The sequence below is a fragment of the Dermochelys coriacea genome, chromosome 15, assembly GCF_009764565.3.
Source record: "Dermochelys coriacea isolate rDerCor1 chromosome 15, rDerCor1.pri.v4, whole genome shotgun sequence".
NCBI lineage: Eukaryota > Metazoa > Chordata > Testudines > Dermochelyidae > Dermochelys > Dermochelys coriacea.
This window is the reverse complement of record NC_050082.1, coordinates 25,401,096-25,416,127: the sequence shown is the minus strand read 5'-3', so window position 1 is coordinate 25,416,127 and position 15,032 is coordinate 25,401,096. Positions and strand designations below refer to the sequence as shown.

Genomic DNA, 15,032 nt, shown 5'->3' with positions numbered 1-15,032 from the left:
AATCAGAACAGGGGCATCCCCCACACCGTGCTGCGGGGCTGTCAGGCCAAGCCCCCCCGTGCCGGGCCCCGGGTCCCATCAGGACATGAGGACAGGGCAGCCTTCCACCCGCCCCGGCCGTAGTGAGGTTCACGCCAGGGCAGGGAGCTGCCCGGGGGGTCACGCCGGGGCAGGCCGCCAGCCCACGGGAGGCTGCTCCCGCCTCACAGAGCAGGGGTCAAACGACATTTCTCCACCCAGACCTCTCTCCTGCGCCCGCCCGCATACCCGTACCGGCGGCGTGGGTTGCGGCGCTCCGCAGAGTCGCGGCGCGGGCGGGCCCCTTTGCTTGTAGCATTTCGGATCCGGGTTCGTGCGGGCGGGGCGGCTCCCTCCTCCCCGCTCCCTGCTCCCGGCCAATGAGCGGCGTCCACATGCTGCGGCCGCGAGAGGGGCAGCGGCGTGCTGGCTCCGATAAATTCTATTAGAGCAGCCGCCGCTGGCTCAGCTCGCGCTGGGGAGGGAACGGAGCAGGAGGAAAGCTGGGCACCGGCTAGCCGGAGACAGCGGCCTAGGCTACACCGCCCGGTGGAGAGCGCCGGGAGCGGATCCCATCCCACCCCGCCGGGCAATTCACACTGTCCCCTAGAGGGACGAGGGGGCAGTTAACGACCGCCCAGGGCAGCTACGCCCCCTAGAGGAGACAGGGCATTTCATACCCCTCGGAGGAGAGCGGGGCTGATAAATTACCTTATTCCCCCTCTTAGCGGCGAAAGCCACAGGTCCTCTCCGTCTGAGGAGAAAAGGGGACGGCTCAATTCCCTCCGCGCGCGCCCCACAGTGCCGGTGGGGGCGGTTGTTACCCTAGCACCCCCCGCGGTACCTCTCGGAGCGGGGTGAGGGCAGGCATTGGCCTGACGCCTGAGAGAAGGGGGGTGACTGTGTCCCGTCGCCCCCAAACGGCTGCCGGAGAAGGGGGGTGCAGCGGAGCCCCTGGTCTAGCTCCGTGAGAGGAAGGGGGCGGTTGTGTTCCCGAGGGGGTGGGGGCGAGTCCCCCGCCGGGACGCAGCGAAGGGGGGGGCGGGTGCAGGTGCCGTGACTGGAGGGGCGCGCTCCTCGGATCCCTATTGTTGTCTAGGTCTATGGTGATAATCACCCGGGGGCGCTTGGGGACCCGTAGGGGGAGAGAGCGAGGCGCCGAGCGGGCTGAGGGGAGGGTTTGCTGCTGTTCCCGCTGCTGAGAAGAAGGAAGCGGGGGAGAGACACCATTTGCCGGCCCGGCCATGGAGAACGCTCACACCAAGACGGAGGAGGAAGTTTTGGCTTATTTCGGCGTGAACGAGAGCACGGGGCTCAGCCTGGAGCAAGTCAAGAAGCTCAAGGAGAGATGGGGCGCCAACGGTAGGTGAAGCAACCGCCACGCCAGCCGCTGCCGGGGGGATGGTGCTGCGTGCGGGGATCCTCTTTCTCCCTCGCATCCTCCTTAGGGCCCTGTTTCAAGGCCTAACCTATGTGTGCAAAGCCGGCATCTGACTCAGGACCCGGAATAGGAGCGAGGGAGAGAGAAGATGGCTGACTCGAACTCCACCTCGTGGGTTTCTTTTATACCCGAAGCGCTCAGGGCGGCTTAGGCATGGAGGGGGTCACCTCCGTTTCCTTTCACCTTGATGGGAAATAAGCTTCTAGCATTAAATAAACCACGTGCTTTTTTTTTTTTTAATGTGCCCCTTGTATTATTTACTTGACCTTCATTTTTTGTTTTTCGCCATTCCCAACCCTCCCACGCAAACCTCGTTCTTTGACTTTTGAAAGAAGGTTGGGTTTTTTTTTTTTTTTTTTTTTTTTTTGGCTTAAAACAAAATTGTTCAGAAAACAATGGGGCAGAGCTTTATTTGTATAGCTTTCCTTTGTGCCAAGTGCATTGCAGAAACGGCTTTCAGAGAGAAGTAATAAATAGCAGATGGGGAGACGGCAATTCCTAAATAGAAAGATGAGATTGTGAAGTATTTGGATATACATCTTATGTTTTGGTAACGTGGATGTAGAGGGAAATCGGTGTTCTGCTGGAGTCTGAAAAACGTTTGAAACCTGTGATCCTTTGTATGCAGCAGCACCAGAAGTAACATAGCAGGCATGAGTGATGACTTGGCTGAATTGTAACCTTAGTAGATTGCTGCTAAAATGTATTTGACATAAATTGTGGAATTAGCGAGGCCCATTCCAATTCTTGTTGAAAGGAGGCACTTTAATTGCATTACTCAGCATTGCCTTAAAATCTGAATTTCATATATACATAAAATCGGTAGAATTTAGTTTTGTAGCATTTTAGCTTGCTCAGAAATGATCTTTAATGATGGATGCTTTAGTGTGGCTAATGTAGTTATCTAACAGTCTTTTTTCTCTTTGACATGTTCCTTGGAAAAACCTATGCTTCCTGCAGAATTACCAGCTGAAGAAGGTAAGCAAGCTTGTACAATCTTTTACTATTTCTTGTCCATACTTTGCATCTTTCTGTGGATATTTAAGAAGCCAAACGTCTGCCTTTTATATCTTGCAGGAAAATCTTTACTTGAGCTTGTGATTGAACAATTTGAAGACTTGTTAGTTAGAATTTTGTTGTTGGCAGCCTGTATATCTTTTGTAAGTATAAAATGTTTGTTTTTTCAGACTTCACACATTGAACAAATGAGACTACTGTACATTATTTATTTATTTATTTTATTTATATATATATATATATATATATATATATATTATGTGTATATATGTATATATATATATTGTGTGTATATATGTATATATGTGTGTATATATATGGACAGGGTTATTCCTTAAGTTATTTTCTTGCTTGCACTAGTTCTTCTTATGATGTGGAAAAATAAATTGCATGCAGAGTCTTAGATTGGTTATCTCGCTAAGGTTAACTTTTTGCATGTTTTAGACATTAATTTTCCATATTCACTTAATGTATGGTTTATATAATTCTCTTCTTTCTTGAATACAATTAAACTAGACACACACAGACCTGTGAAAAGCGCACACATAATCCATCATATTTTTTTGTATACCTACTTGAGTTGGGATTTCCCAACCCTTCTTTTTGTTGTTGGCTTTTAAAACCAACCTCCATTATGAGTTTAACTAGTCATTCTTTTTGCTTTTGAGTTAATCCTTATCAAGCTAAATGAATGATCACTGGAAGTGGTTTTTGGATACAATGCAAACTGTAAATAGGATTTGCATGAGGAATATTTCAGTTGCCTTCCCTCCCTGATAATAGCAAGGTGACAGTTGTTGCTTTTGACAGTGACAAGAATGATGACGGCAGTGATGGCACCATGGTTGACCAAATTTGGTAACTGACCTTTGGATAGTCTTTCTGTAAAGTGGACCCCTTGTCTTGCATACAGGATTGAAAGGAAAAGAAACACTAAATGACTCTGGTTTTTGTTTTGTTTTTAATGTATGTTTAATTGGATAGTTTCTTTATGAAGTGTGTATGGGATATATGGTTGCTAAGGAACTGGAGAAATGAATTGAAGACTAAGTACGGGAGGAAGGTGATGAGTCTACATATGTTTGTGACAAGTTGGAGAACAGAATGATTGCTTTCTTTTTTTTTTTTTTTTTAAAAAAGTGCAGAACGTTAGAGATTGTTAGTGAAGTCTACCAAATAGATTCTTTCTTCCGCCTAAGGAATTGTAGCTTAATTCTGTCCAGAAAAACAGGTGTTAGTCTTTTATAAGCTAAAAGAATAAAAAAAGGGATTTTGTGCTGATTATTTAGTGTTCTTTCCCTCTACCAAAGTTAAACTAATCATGAATATAGACTCAAGCAAATGATCAGTCTTAAACTAATAAATTAACCTTTACTACTTTAAAAAAAAAAAAGATGGTTTTCACCTGTTATGCCTGATGCAGTATACTGCGTTGTTGATTCTGGGCCAGTGAAAGCTTCTGATATCACAAAACTGACACTCAGTTTCAAAGAAGAGGGCCTCTGTTTGGGGTATATGTGTGTATATATAATGTGTGTGTGTGTGTGTGTGTGTATATATATATTTGTAAAATTGCCAGCTGGCCAAGGATTGGCATTGAGCTTGCCTGTGGAGATACATATTCTAGTCACTTTGATATGTCCTGGGAGAAAAATGGCTGGCAGTAGCAATCTTAAGAAATGGGTGAACATCTAGTTTTTTGGCAGGGGGTAGCATTTTGTAAAGGGTCTGAAAGTTGCATCCCTCTGAGGGTAGAGGGGGAAAGAATGATAGTAATAAAGGGTAGTGGAATTTTATAGTGCACGAGTTACTACTTCTAGAAATTTACATCCCATTCATCCCATCCCAACCGAATGGGTGAAGGTGTAAAGATCAAATTCAGCAAATTGAAAATTGTCTAGTGTGCCGACTCCATATTCAACACTATGCTAAACTGACAGGTCAAATAATGTACATGGCCAAATGTACTTATTAAACAATTAGACTAACCTCCATTTTACAGTTTACTGAAATTATTCTGCCAAAATTAGGCAGTCAATGTAATACAGCCAGTGTAATACTGGGATATCTGGGTTCTCTCCTCGGTTCTACTACTGACCTGCTCAGACCTTGGGCAAGTCATTTCAGTTTTCTATGCCTCAAGTTTCCTCAGCTTTAAAAATGGGGATAATACTTATCCTCCTTCTTGAAAAACATGTTAAGCCTCTGGCCTGAAAATAATTAGCTAAAACAGAAATGCTGCTAATAATTTTTATTGGAGTTATTCTATGAGCAGTTCACTCTTGTTTTTGTTTGCTTTTGGGTTTTGTAGTAGGATCAAAGATAACTTGTAATTTCTTCTGTTTTTTTACTTGCAGCTTGACATTTGCTCTTTATAAAGGCTATATTAGACTTTCATTGAGTTCTGGTAATTTCAAGCAACTATAGAAATATATTTGTTTCTATAAAATATTCAAGGTGATCGACATAATTTAAACTCAGATATTAGTTCTGAAAGCACTCATTTTCAAGTATATAGCAAGTGTGAAGCTTGTGGCCCATAACTGCCATCCAGGGGAATTTAAATGTTACATGGAAAGATAAATTGTGTATACAGTTGAGGTAAAATTAACCTTTAGCATTGGATTGCTGTATCATGAAGATGATTTAGCACAATTTATGATGTGTAATCATTGATAACTGGATGGGCTAAATATTGAAAAGTTAATGAGGCTTTGTAATACTACAAAGATCACTACTACAATATGTGTAAATCACCAGATGTTTTTTAGGTTACAAGGAGTGTACACAGAGCATATTAATTGATGTTTAGTTTTAAAATGAGGTGCATCAGGGTTGCTTTGGTCTTAAATTAATGTGTAGGACTTTGCTTTTTGGGATGTAATATAATGGGGGGGGGGGTTGTTTTTAGCAATTTTTGAGCTATATCTATATATCTCCAAAAATATGACTGGGGGGGCGTGCTTTCTCTTTGCATATACAGTTCTGGGATGAGTAATCTGTTTGTGATGTTCCATATTGGTCTTTAACATAATACTGTATCAAACACCACTACTTTAAAACACCCTCGGGAACTTCTAATGCGTACAAGCAGAGTCTACATGAACCAATTAATATGCAACACATTAATGTGCTTTAGGAATCACACCTTTGTAGTCTGCATTTCTGCTCCATGTAGGCAAGCCCTTGGATACAAGGAACCATTTCTGGTGTTTTTCCAGCAATTAATGGGTAAACACAAATTTGTTTCTTGTGTTTGGGATGCTTTAGCAGTGTCTTTCGGTTAAAACTGAAAATCAGAAGCCCTAGTTATGTATAGTTGAATCTTTGGAAGCACTATGGGGTTTCTTTTGAAGTTAATGGATTTCAGCAGGAGTAAGATCAGAACCAAATTGGACAAACTTGGATTGTGTTCGGTGACCCTAAAATATTTTCTGTAATCTTGTTGATCTGGGAGACTTACGACTGTAGTGCTTGGATAACATAAGGCCTTGTATAGCAGTAGCAATAAGTAAAGTTAAGGTTGCATAATATCTGCAGTTCTAATCCTTGTTTTCAGTTTGTAACTTTATGAAACTTTCACCTCAGCTGAAATTTTATGGACCTGGTCTTTGACCAAAAATTAAATGTTCAGAAAGTTTTTGTAACAAAATACTTCTAATGCCTACATGTGTGAGGGAAGAGAAGAATATACTTTTGTAAAGACTTTTTTTGTTTTAAATCTGAAGATTCTTGTTTGAATTGCATTAGTGCTGAATCACCTTAGAGGTTGAGTTTTGGAATTGGGCATGGAAATAGTCCTGATTGTGAAGTGCGTTTGAGTGTTCCGGTGAAAATCGGTTTTGAGATGTTTTCAGAGTAGCAGCCGCGTTAGTCTGTATTCGCAAAAAGAAAAGGAGGACTTGTGGCACCTTAGAGACTAACAAATTTATTTGAGCATAAGCTTTCGTGAGCTACAGCTCACTTCATCGGATGCATTTTCGATGGGTCTTTGAAAATCACACTGCCTTCAACGAGGCCTGGCAGAATACGTGTGCATAGCATAAATTACTTGTGCAGTAAAAACCTTAATGATGGCAAGTTTTAATTGCAGCAGAGCTCCAGAGAGGCTTTTGTTCATTCACTGCTCATCTTGTAAGGTTAAAAACTGCACAACTCCTAAGGGTCACCTTGCAAGGTGGACCTTGCAAGGTAGATGGGATAGTGGGTTCCTTATGAAATATTTTTTTCTTTGAAGAGTGTGTATTGTATATTGCACATGCATGTGCATGCACACATTCCATTTTAAAACTCTATACATTAAGGTTGCACGTGTAAGCACTCAATTAAGAAATTGAGAAAGTTAAGCTTGCATATGACACCTTGTCTCTGCACCTTTATGCAGGTGCATTACATACCTTTTCTTCAATATTGTACAGTAACATTAGTGATTCTCAAATTGTAGTTTGTATATCAAATGGTGGTATGTGTGCTGCAGTCAGGTAGTACACAGGCTGCTGTACAGTATTAACATCATAACCCATTATATCTACTGATTTAAATTACTAAGATGGTATGCCAAGTACTTGAGTTGTATATGTGGTATGCTAGATCTCAGTCAGAGAATTGCTGTTCTACAGCTTTAGATGCACATACTTTTGTAACATTTCATTCTTGTATTCGTAGACCATTTTCATTGTCTTCCTCCAGTATATCTCTAATGACTTAACTTTTCTTCTCTCCAAGACATGTATTTTAAGTTATACACTTGATCCTATAAGGGACTCCATAGGCATGAACCTTTCCTAAAACGTCTGATCAGAATATGTAGGACTTCACAGGGATCCACATGGCCAGCACCAGTGCCTTAGTTAGCTCTGTCTTGGTTGCAATTCAGAGGATGAGCCAGTTAGCAAGAATTTACAGCCAAGTTATTTTCTTGTGTATTTAATCTATAATATTTTGTACAAGACTAGTTTACTGTGTAATGTCAGCTAAATGACTCTAATAGACTGACATACATAGAAGTATGCAGTGCTTTTCGGAGTGCTAAACATGTATCTAATATTGTAGAAAAATGTTTGATAAATAGTAGATCACTTTGTGTAGTATAATGAATGTATACATACAAGAGAGTAGATGTGTAATGTAATTCACACAACCCCAACTTTAGCACTTCCTGACTTTTGTACTTTGCCATGCAACCTTAATGTTTTCCTAATGAATTGTGATAGTTACTCATACTGGACACAGTGTAATCTAGGGAAACTATTTATAACTGGTTGCCTAAATTAGAGAATCATGAAACCAGCCTACTATTACTACTAGTCCCTTTATACCAAATCAGACTTGCAGGTGGGTGCTTTGGAAACTTGCTAGGTACAGGGTTATATTAAAATTGTATATTGTTGTGAATGTAGCCCAGTAAAGATGTTCATTATACATACTAATCAGGCCCATGTATAGACTGATCTTTCAGTCCTCAAGCATGCAAAACACACCATTGAAGTAAATAAGAATTTTCTGTGCAAGGACTTCAGGGTTGTCCTAAAACATCCTGGGAACAACCTGACTGTTAGATCTGGAATAGTAATGACTACCTGATGCATAAGATAGGGATAGTGATGATATATTACACTGGCATGCTGTCAGCAAAATTCAGATTACGCAGTGTCACCTAAGGTATCTTCTGATGGGGAAAGATCGCAGAGATTTAAAAGTAATTTATGTAGCTTTTAAAAATGTTCCCTTGTAGTAGGGTGCTATAGCTAGGTAAGAACTTAAATTTCCAGATGCTTCTGTTTTTAGTTCTGCTACCATCAAGTATATAGCAAAGCAGTTGTATATTCCAAAACATGGGGCAGCACATACTTGAGGTAGTTGCAATCTGTTAACTCAATAAAACTTCAATTTCCCTTTATAATAATCACTGAGTTTTTTATTTTTCAGTAACAATTAGCAAGGAGAGTTTTGATCTCATCATGAGTAACGGAACTAAATTTGGGAGAAATGAAAGAATCTTAATCTCTGGTTGGCAATTCCTTTGTGCTTGAAATAATTACTTGTTAAGACTGTTTAAAAAGGGATATTTTATTTGTTTAATTTTAAATTTAAACATGTCCTATCCAGTAAAATAGACACATTTGCATAAAAACATGCATTTTTAACAGTCTAAACTGTACTCTAGAGAAATGAAAAAAGGATAATGGGAGTCAGGCACTGTTGGTTTGTCCAAAATATACTAAATGTTAAAAATCTAAATGGCCTGGGAGAACAAGCTTTTTATTCCAGGAAGATTTCACAGGTAAAAGGAACCCACTTTAATTGGTCTAAGACCTTTTATTGGTAGGATAACATTTGATGTTCATATTTTGCCTCTAAGCTGCCATTCTTAAGTAAAAAACCTGCCTCGTGGCCACTGACAACATAATCTAGTTTGTCTAATGGATTATAGGTATAATCTCTTGAGCAACGGATTTCATCCCAGAACTTCCACTCTTTGTATTCTGTATTCTATTTTTGTTGTCTTCAGAATGCTGTTCCCTCCATCTTTCCTAATAACATGATTGTCTCAAATGACTAATCCCTGTACTCTGGTATAAAAATTATTGAAACAGTGAGGCTTTTTTAGGAGTACAAATACTTGCATAGTATTATTAATTTAATTCTAGTTTTTCTAACACTTTTAATGACCATTCAGTTTATTGCTGGCTGGCTTACTGGTGCAGCCTTTCTACTTGTCTTAGTGACCCTATGCTTGTCGTTGCATGTGTAACTTTTAGTCTTTGTGTATGTTTCTACTTTTAAAAGTCACATGGCCCTATCTTTTTGTTAAACTTTGCTTAAGAGACTTCTGCCAACAGTTAAACCAATTAAACGGTTTGGGCAATCAAATGAAATATTGTTGAATCAGTTACCCTCTAGATTTGTGCTCACCATTCGGGTATCAGGGCAGCATTTGTATTAGATATTTCCCTTAGTCTCTGGACTTCCTTTCCACTTAAACAAAAAAATGCAAAAGCACATTTTGCTTTTCTTTGCTTTTTAGCCACTTAGGTATACAGAGAATTTTTTTAATTGAATTTTCTAATTTTATCACCAGTATTGTCTTAAAACAATACCACGGTGGTTGATCTTAATCATGTTCATGGTTATGAATGCTACAATGATTTGATTACCAGATTTCTGTCAGTAAGGGGTTGTCATATCACTGGACCTTCAGTCTTGTTTGTTTGTTTTTTTTTAAATTGAATATCCCATGTGTTGTAAGACTCTGAGGTTTGCTGATGGAACTGTTTGCCACTATAGCAAGGCATTTGTACAGTGCCTAGCACAAAGGTGTCCTGCTCTGTGACTAGGTCCCTTAGGCAATACAATAAAACAAGTAATAAATAATTATAGATTCTGTTATTTGCCAAAATTTGGTTTCTGTTGTTCCTCTATTTAGTAAAGCAAAAAAGATGTTGGTAATGTTTTTTAAAAACTAATGTGGTGCTATTTACCTATTTTATTGTTCATCCCCTGTTCATTTGCTAGTGCTTATTAAATCTAGGCTACTATACAGTTGTTGCATCAAATGTACATAAAGTTATTTTGACATTCTCCCACAGCCTGTTGTGACAAAAGATCAAACAAATGCATCCGATGAAGTGAGCTGTAGCTCACGAAAGCTTATGCTCTAATAAATTTGTTAGTCTCTAAGGTGCCACAAGTACTCCTTTTCTTTTTGCAAATACAGACTAACACGGTTGCTACTCTGAAACTTGATTCCTGTTGTAACTTTTTACAGCTACAGTACTAGAGTAGTCTTGACATACAGTAACTCCTCACTGAAAGTCGTCCCGGTTAACGTTGTTTCGTTGTTGATCAATTAGGGAACATGCTTGTTTAAAGTTGTGCCTTATAAGGTCGCTTGGCAGCAGCTGCCTGTTTGTCCACTGCTTGCAGGAAGAGCATCCCGTAGCAGCTAGCTGGGAGCTTGGAACCAGGGTGGACCGGCAGCCCCTCCTATCAGCTCCCGTTCCCCTAAGTTCTGTGTGCAGCAGCCACCCAGCAGACTATCACTTTCCCACAGTTCAGTTGTCCCTCCCCCCCCCCCCCCCCACTGCAATGTGCTGCTCCTGCTCTCTGCCTTGGGGCTGCTCTCCAGAGCCTCCTGCTTGCTGGGGGGGGAGGAAAGAAGGGGGGCTAATATCAGGGTGTCCCCCTGCTCCTGCACCCCACTTACCCCATCTCCATAGAGCGGGGGGGGACACATGACAGGGCTCAGGACGGAGGGAACTTCCTGGCAGCAGTTGCTGTGTCTCAGCTTGCTGATTAACTTAACAAGGTAGCGCACTGTACTTAACAGTGGTGTCAGCGTACTTAAAGGGGAAATGTGCGCCACGCACACAGAGTGTGTCTCTTTCTGTCTGCCATGCTGTCTCCCTTCCCTCCATTTGTGCTGCCTTGTAGAGTGTGAGGCTACATTAACGAGTTAATCCTTGAGGGCTCAGCCAATTGCTAGTTCATCATTTAGCAGTAAGGCATTCCCTGGGAAATATCCCACCCTCTGACTCCTCCACCTCAACCAAGCTTCACAATCATCATCGCTGTGTACAGTATTAAATTGTTTAAAACTGTGTGTGTGTGTGTGTGTGTGTGTGTTTAAAAAAAAAATAATAATGGGGGGGGGTTAGGTTCCAGGAATTTTTTTGGCCAAAAAAAAAAATCCCTGGAACGTAAACCCCCCCCCCCCCCATTTAAATTAATTCTTATGGGGAAATTGGATTTGCTTAACATCGTTTTGCTTATAGTCGCATTTTTCAGGAACATAACTACAATGTTAAGTGAGGAGTTACTGTATGAGAAAATTTTCATTTTTAGACCCCAGGAATTATTCCTTACTAACAAAAGTGTCTTGCTAATTGTAGTTAGAATTAATAGGAACACTTAAATTTTATCCTTGTCAAATGTTTTTGAAAGGTTCATGTTTTGGGAACCACAGTTGTTGGGCTTCTAAAATATCTTAAGGATTTTGATCTTGCTCTTGGCTTGATTTATGGTATCAGTACACCTGTGGTTAAGACTTAAAACAAGCTGTCACATTTGTTCTCTTATGATCTCTGTCTGAATTTCAGATGGTCTCTTAAAGCAGAGGTTGGGGTAGGCCCACCTGGGGGGGTGGAATGCATTCTCGGGGGGGGGGGGAGGAAGAGAAGCTTTAGAGGGGTGAAAAAAGTACAGCATACATTTTACCCATAGCAATGGATAACTAGCAAAGCTGATTCCTCCAGACATATCAGGTCCTCTGATGGCACTGTGCATTTGACTGTAGATGACGCTGTGCATTTTGATGAATTTCTGTTAAGCTTGCACAGCATTATACAAAGTCATTGCCATCTGTATGTTAATCTGTTTGCTACAACATGGTGTGCACATTTAATTGTAAGCATCGGCCCAAGTGCAGTTTTGCTTTTGCTCTTATTACAATGGGTCGTTGGCTTTGTTTGAATCAATGTCTTGCTGTTAATGAATGAGCGTTGCATGGTGGGTTTTTTGGGGGGTTTTTGTTTTTTTAACTTTGTTTTTTTTAATCAATATATGTACTTGTGTGGCAGGGCTGCTTAAACTACTACAGACACAAAAAAGGGGGGGCACAGTCAAATAAATGAGAACCACTGTCTTAGATACTTGATACTATTGAGCATAGGTGTACTGATACCATGATCATAAACCTAGAAGTTTCCCTTGCAACATTATTTTGATTCTTCCTGAGCCAGCTAGATCTACATGTGGTTTATCTAATATGCTGATACGAGTGTGGGAAAAACTTGCATTTTCACTGCTTTATATCTTCAAAGCAGAATTAACTATTTCTCATAGCACCTCTGAGATGTATTTTTCCATCGTGCATATGGTGGAGACTGACACAGATGCTAAGTGGCTTTACCAGGGCCACATACTGGCCATTGCTACCACTGGTGCAGCTGCAGCAACAGTGAATTACAGGTTGTAGATGCAGCCAATGAGTCAGTGAAAGAGCCTGTGTTAGAACTGAAGACTAGAAGCTAGGAACTCCTATGCTCTTTCCACTAGACTACACAACCTCTCTAAACTGAGCCTAACACAATGCTGCCTTGCCTGTCACAATATTGGACATTACCTCTGTCCTAATAAAATCTGCTCTCATATTGGTCTTGCTTGGTGGTTCAGATTGTTTCTGTTCAAGGCTCTCGTGCTGTTGCTCCTTCATCCTTTTTAACATCCTGTAGTGTTTCACAATTGAGCAATAGTTCTAGTGCAGCATGATAGCGGAATGATAGTGTCTTTAGTAACTGCTTGCTTTTTGGCCTATTTGGTAAGGTGCATCTGAGTTGATCAGTGACTCATACTGGTGTTGCCTGACTACTGGCACTAATTATTTCTACACATTATTTCCATTTATTGTCATTTAACAGGCTTCCTGTTGCTCAACATGTTGCTTAAAGAATTAGACTCTGTCTCCTCAGTTATTGCCTAATTTTGCCTGAACTTATTCAATGAATAGGCCTTTTCCATATGTACCTGAAGTGCTTGAGACTGGTAAATGACAAAAGTCTAAAGAATCCCCAGACTTCATCTGAAGCCTTACAAGTATAGAATTATTAGGTGCCTTGTCCTCCTGCATGGGAAGGTATTAAAGCTGAACTGAGAAAAAAGCCACATTATTAGATCTTTACATAGACCTCCCCAAGTTGATTTAGCTCCCACCCCCAATTTTTAATTAAGAGTTTTTTGCTTTTGTGATCTGCCATTTTAATATGACTGTTGGATACCCTGACTGGAAAGCTTAAGAGGAGCACTATAGGCAGGTATCTAAGTTCCCTCTAAACTACATGGCTGTGCAGCAGGCTATCAAGGGCTGCGCAGCAGGGGAGAGGCATCTTTCCCCAGGTCCCAGCCCCGGAGCTGCCAGGGAGGGGGCTGGGGGAAGTCCTCTCTCCCTGGCCCCACCCCAGAGCCTGCACCCCCAGCTGGAGCCCTCGCCCTCCCCACACACATGCATCCCAAATCTCTGCCCCAGCCCTGAGCCCCTCCCACACTCCAAACCCCTCAGCCCCACCCCCACCACACACCACTTCCATATTGGTGCACATAACAAAATTTATTCCGCACATGGATGTAAAAAATTAGAGGGAACATTGGCAGGCATGTTGCTTTTTCCAGTTCTCTCCCATTTTAAACTTTGAAGTTTTTATTGAAATTCATCTTCATCTTTTGTGCAGTCCCTTTTTTAAATGGGGAAGAGAGGCATTTCACTTTTGTAGAATAAGTATTAGTAGAAAATCCCCACCACAAACAGATATTTACAAACGGGGGGACAACTATTTGTTGATATTGTCAATCGATGGCATGGTTCTGTGCCAGAATACAAACCAGTGGCCAGTCAGGAAAAAAGTCCAATCAGATTATAAGTATAAAGTTGCAGTAATTTTTTAAATACGTAAATACCTTGCAGTGCCTGTTAGAAAAGTGCCATGTGAATGCCTTTTTCTCACTTTCAGGTGGCATTGTAAGTAAGAAGCAGGCAGCATTATCTCCCATAAATGTAAACAAACGTTTGTCTTAGCGATTGGCTGAACAAAAAGTAGGACTGAGTGGACTTGTAGGCTCTAAAGTTTTACATTTTGTTTTTGAGTGCAGTTACGTTAAAAAAAAAAATCTGCATTTGTAAATTGATCTTTCACGATACAGTACTCGTATGAGGTGAATTGAAAAATACTCATCATTTTTACAGTGCAAATAATTGGAATAAAAATAGTGTGCACTGTATACTTTGTATTGTGTTGTAATTGAAATCAATGCATTTGAAAATGTAGAAAAACATCCCAAAATATTTAATAAACTTCAATTGGTATTCTATTGTTTAGCATGCAATTAAAACCACAATTGGGATTAATTTTTTTTTAAAAACAGAATTGATTTTTTTGCATTAATCACGCAAATCAACTAAGATTTAATCTACAACCCTAGTGATAACATAGATATTTCTGTGAAAATTTTACCACTCCATGTTTTGTGTATCTGGTGTATCATTTAGATTAACTGTGATTTCTCTTGCAGGTTTTGGCCTGGTTTGAAGAAGGTGAAGAAACAATCACAGCATTTGTAGAACCTTTTGTAATCTTGCTTATATTAGTTGCTAATGCAATTGTGGGTGTGTGGCAGGTAAGCAAACACACTTTTGTAATACCAAACCTCAGAAACCCTTTAGGCTCTTGATTAGTAGCAGTAGATGTTTGTACAATACAGATTTTATAAATCGTATAGGCATATACCAAAAGTACTATATACATTGTTAACATTAAATTATTTGGAACCAAAATCATAATGTGAATTCTGTAGCTTCCATTTTTGCTTTGGGTCAGCACTTCAAGACAGAAATGTTAAACAGATGGGTAGACTAAAACATGCAACACAGAATACCTTATGGATATGTTTGGCCATAGTCTTGCTTTCTGTATCTTTCAGCACTTTAGGAAAGAGGTTATTCATAGTAGAAACAATTCATTAAATTTCTGTTCTTGAACATTTTTATTTGCTGTTGAAACAAATA

General features: G+C 40.5%; 1 protein-coding gene across 2 annotated transcripts in view; it reads left to right on the top strand.

The window, feature by feature from the left end:
* Window positions 1-207: 207 nt before the first annotated feature.
* Window positions 208-15,032, top strand: part of ATP2A2 (ATPase sarcoplasmic/endoplasmic reticulum Ca2+ transporting 2) — an 80,628-nt gene continuing 65,803 nt past the window's right edge. The window contains exons 1-4 of one of the 2 annotated variants that reach the window (XM_038372730.2): window positions 208-1,380; window positions 2,420-2,437; window positions 2,537-2,619; window positions 14,540-14,644. In XM_038372730.2, the coding sequence (XP_038228658.1) occupies window positions 1,263-1,380; window positions 2,420-2,437; window positions 2,537-2,619; window positions 14,540-14,644 (324 nt within the window). In that variant the 5' untranslated portion in view covers window positions 208-1,262. The remainder of the gene's footprint in view (window positions 1,381-2,419; window positions 2,438-2,536; window positions 2,620-14,539; window positions 14,645-15,032) is intronic. The other variant, XM_043498386.1, reaches the window with a different exon arrangement.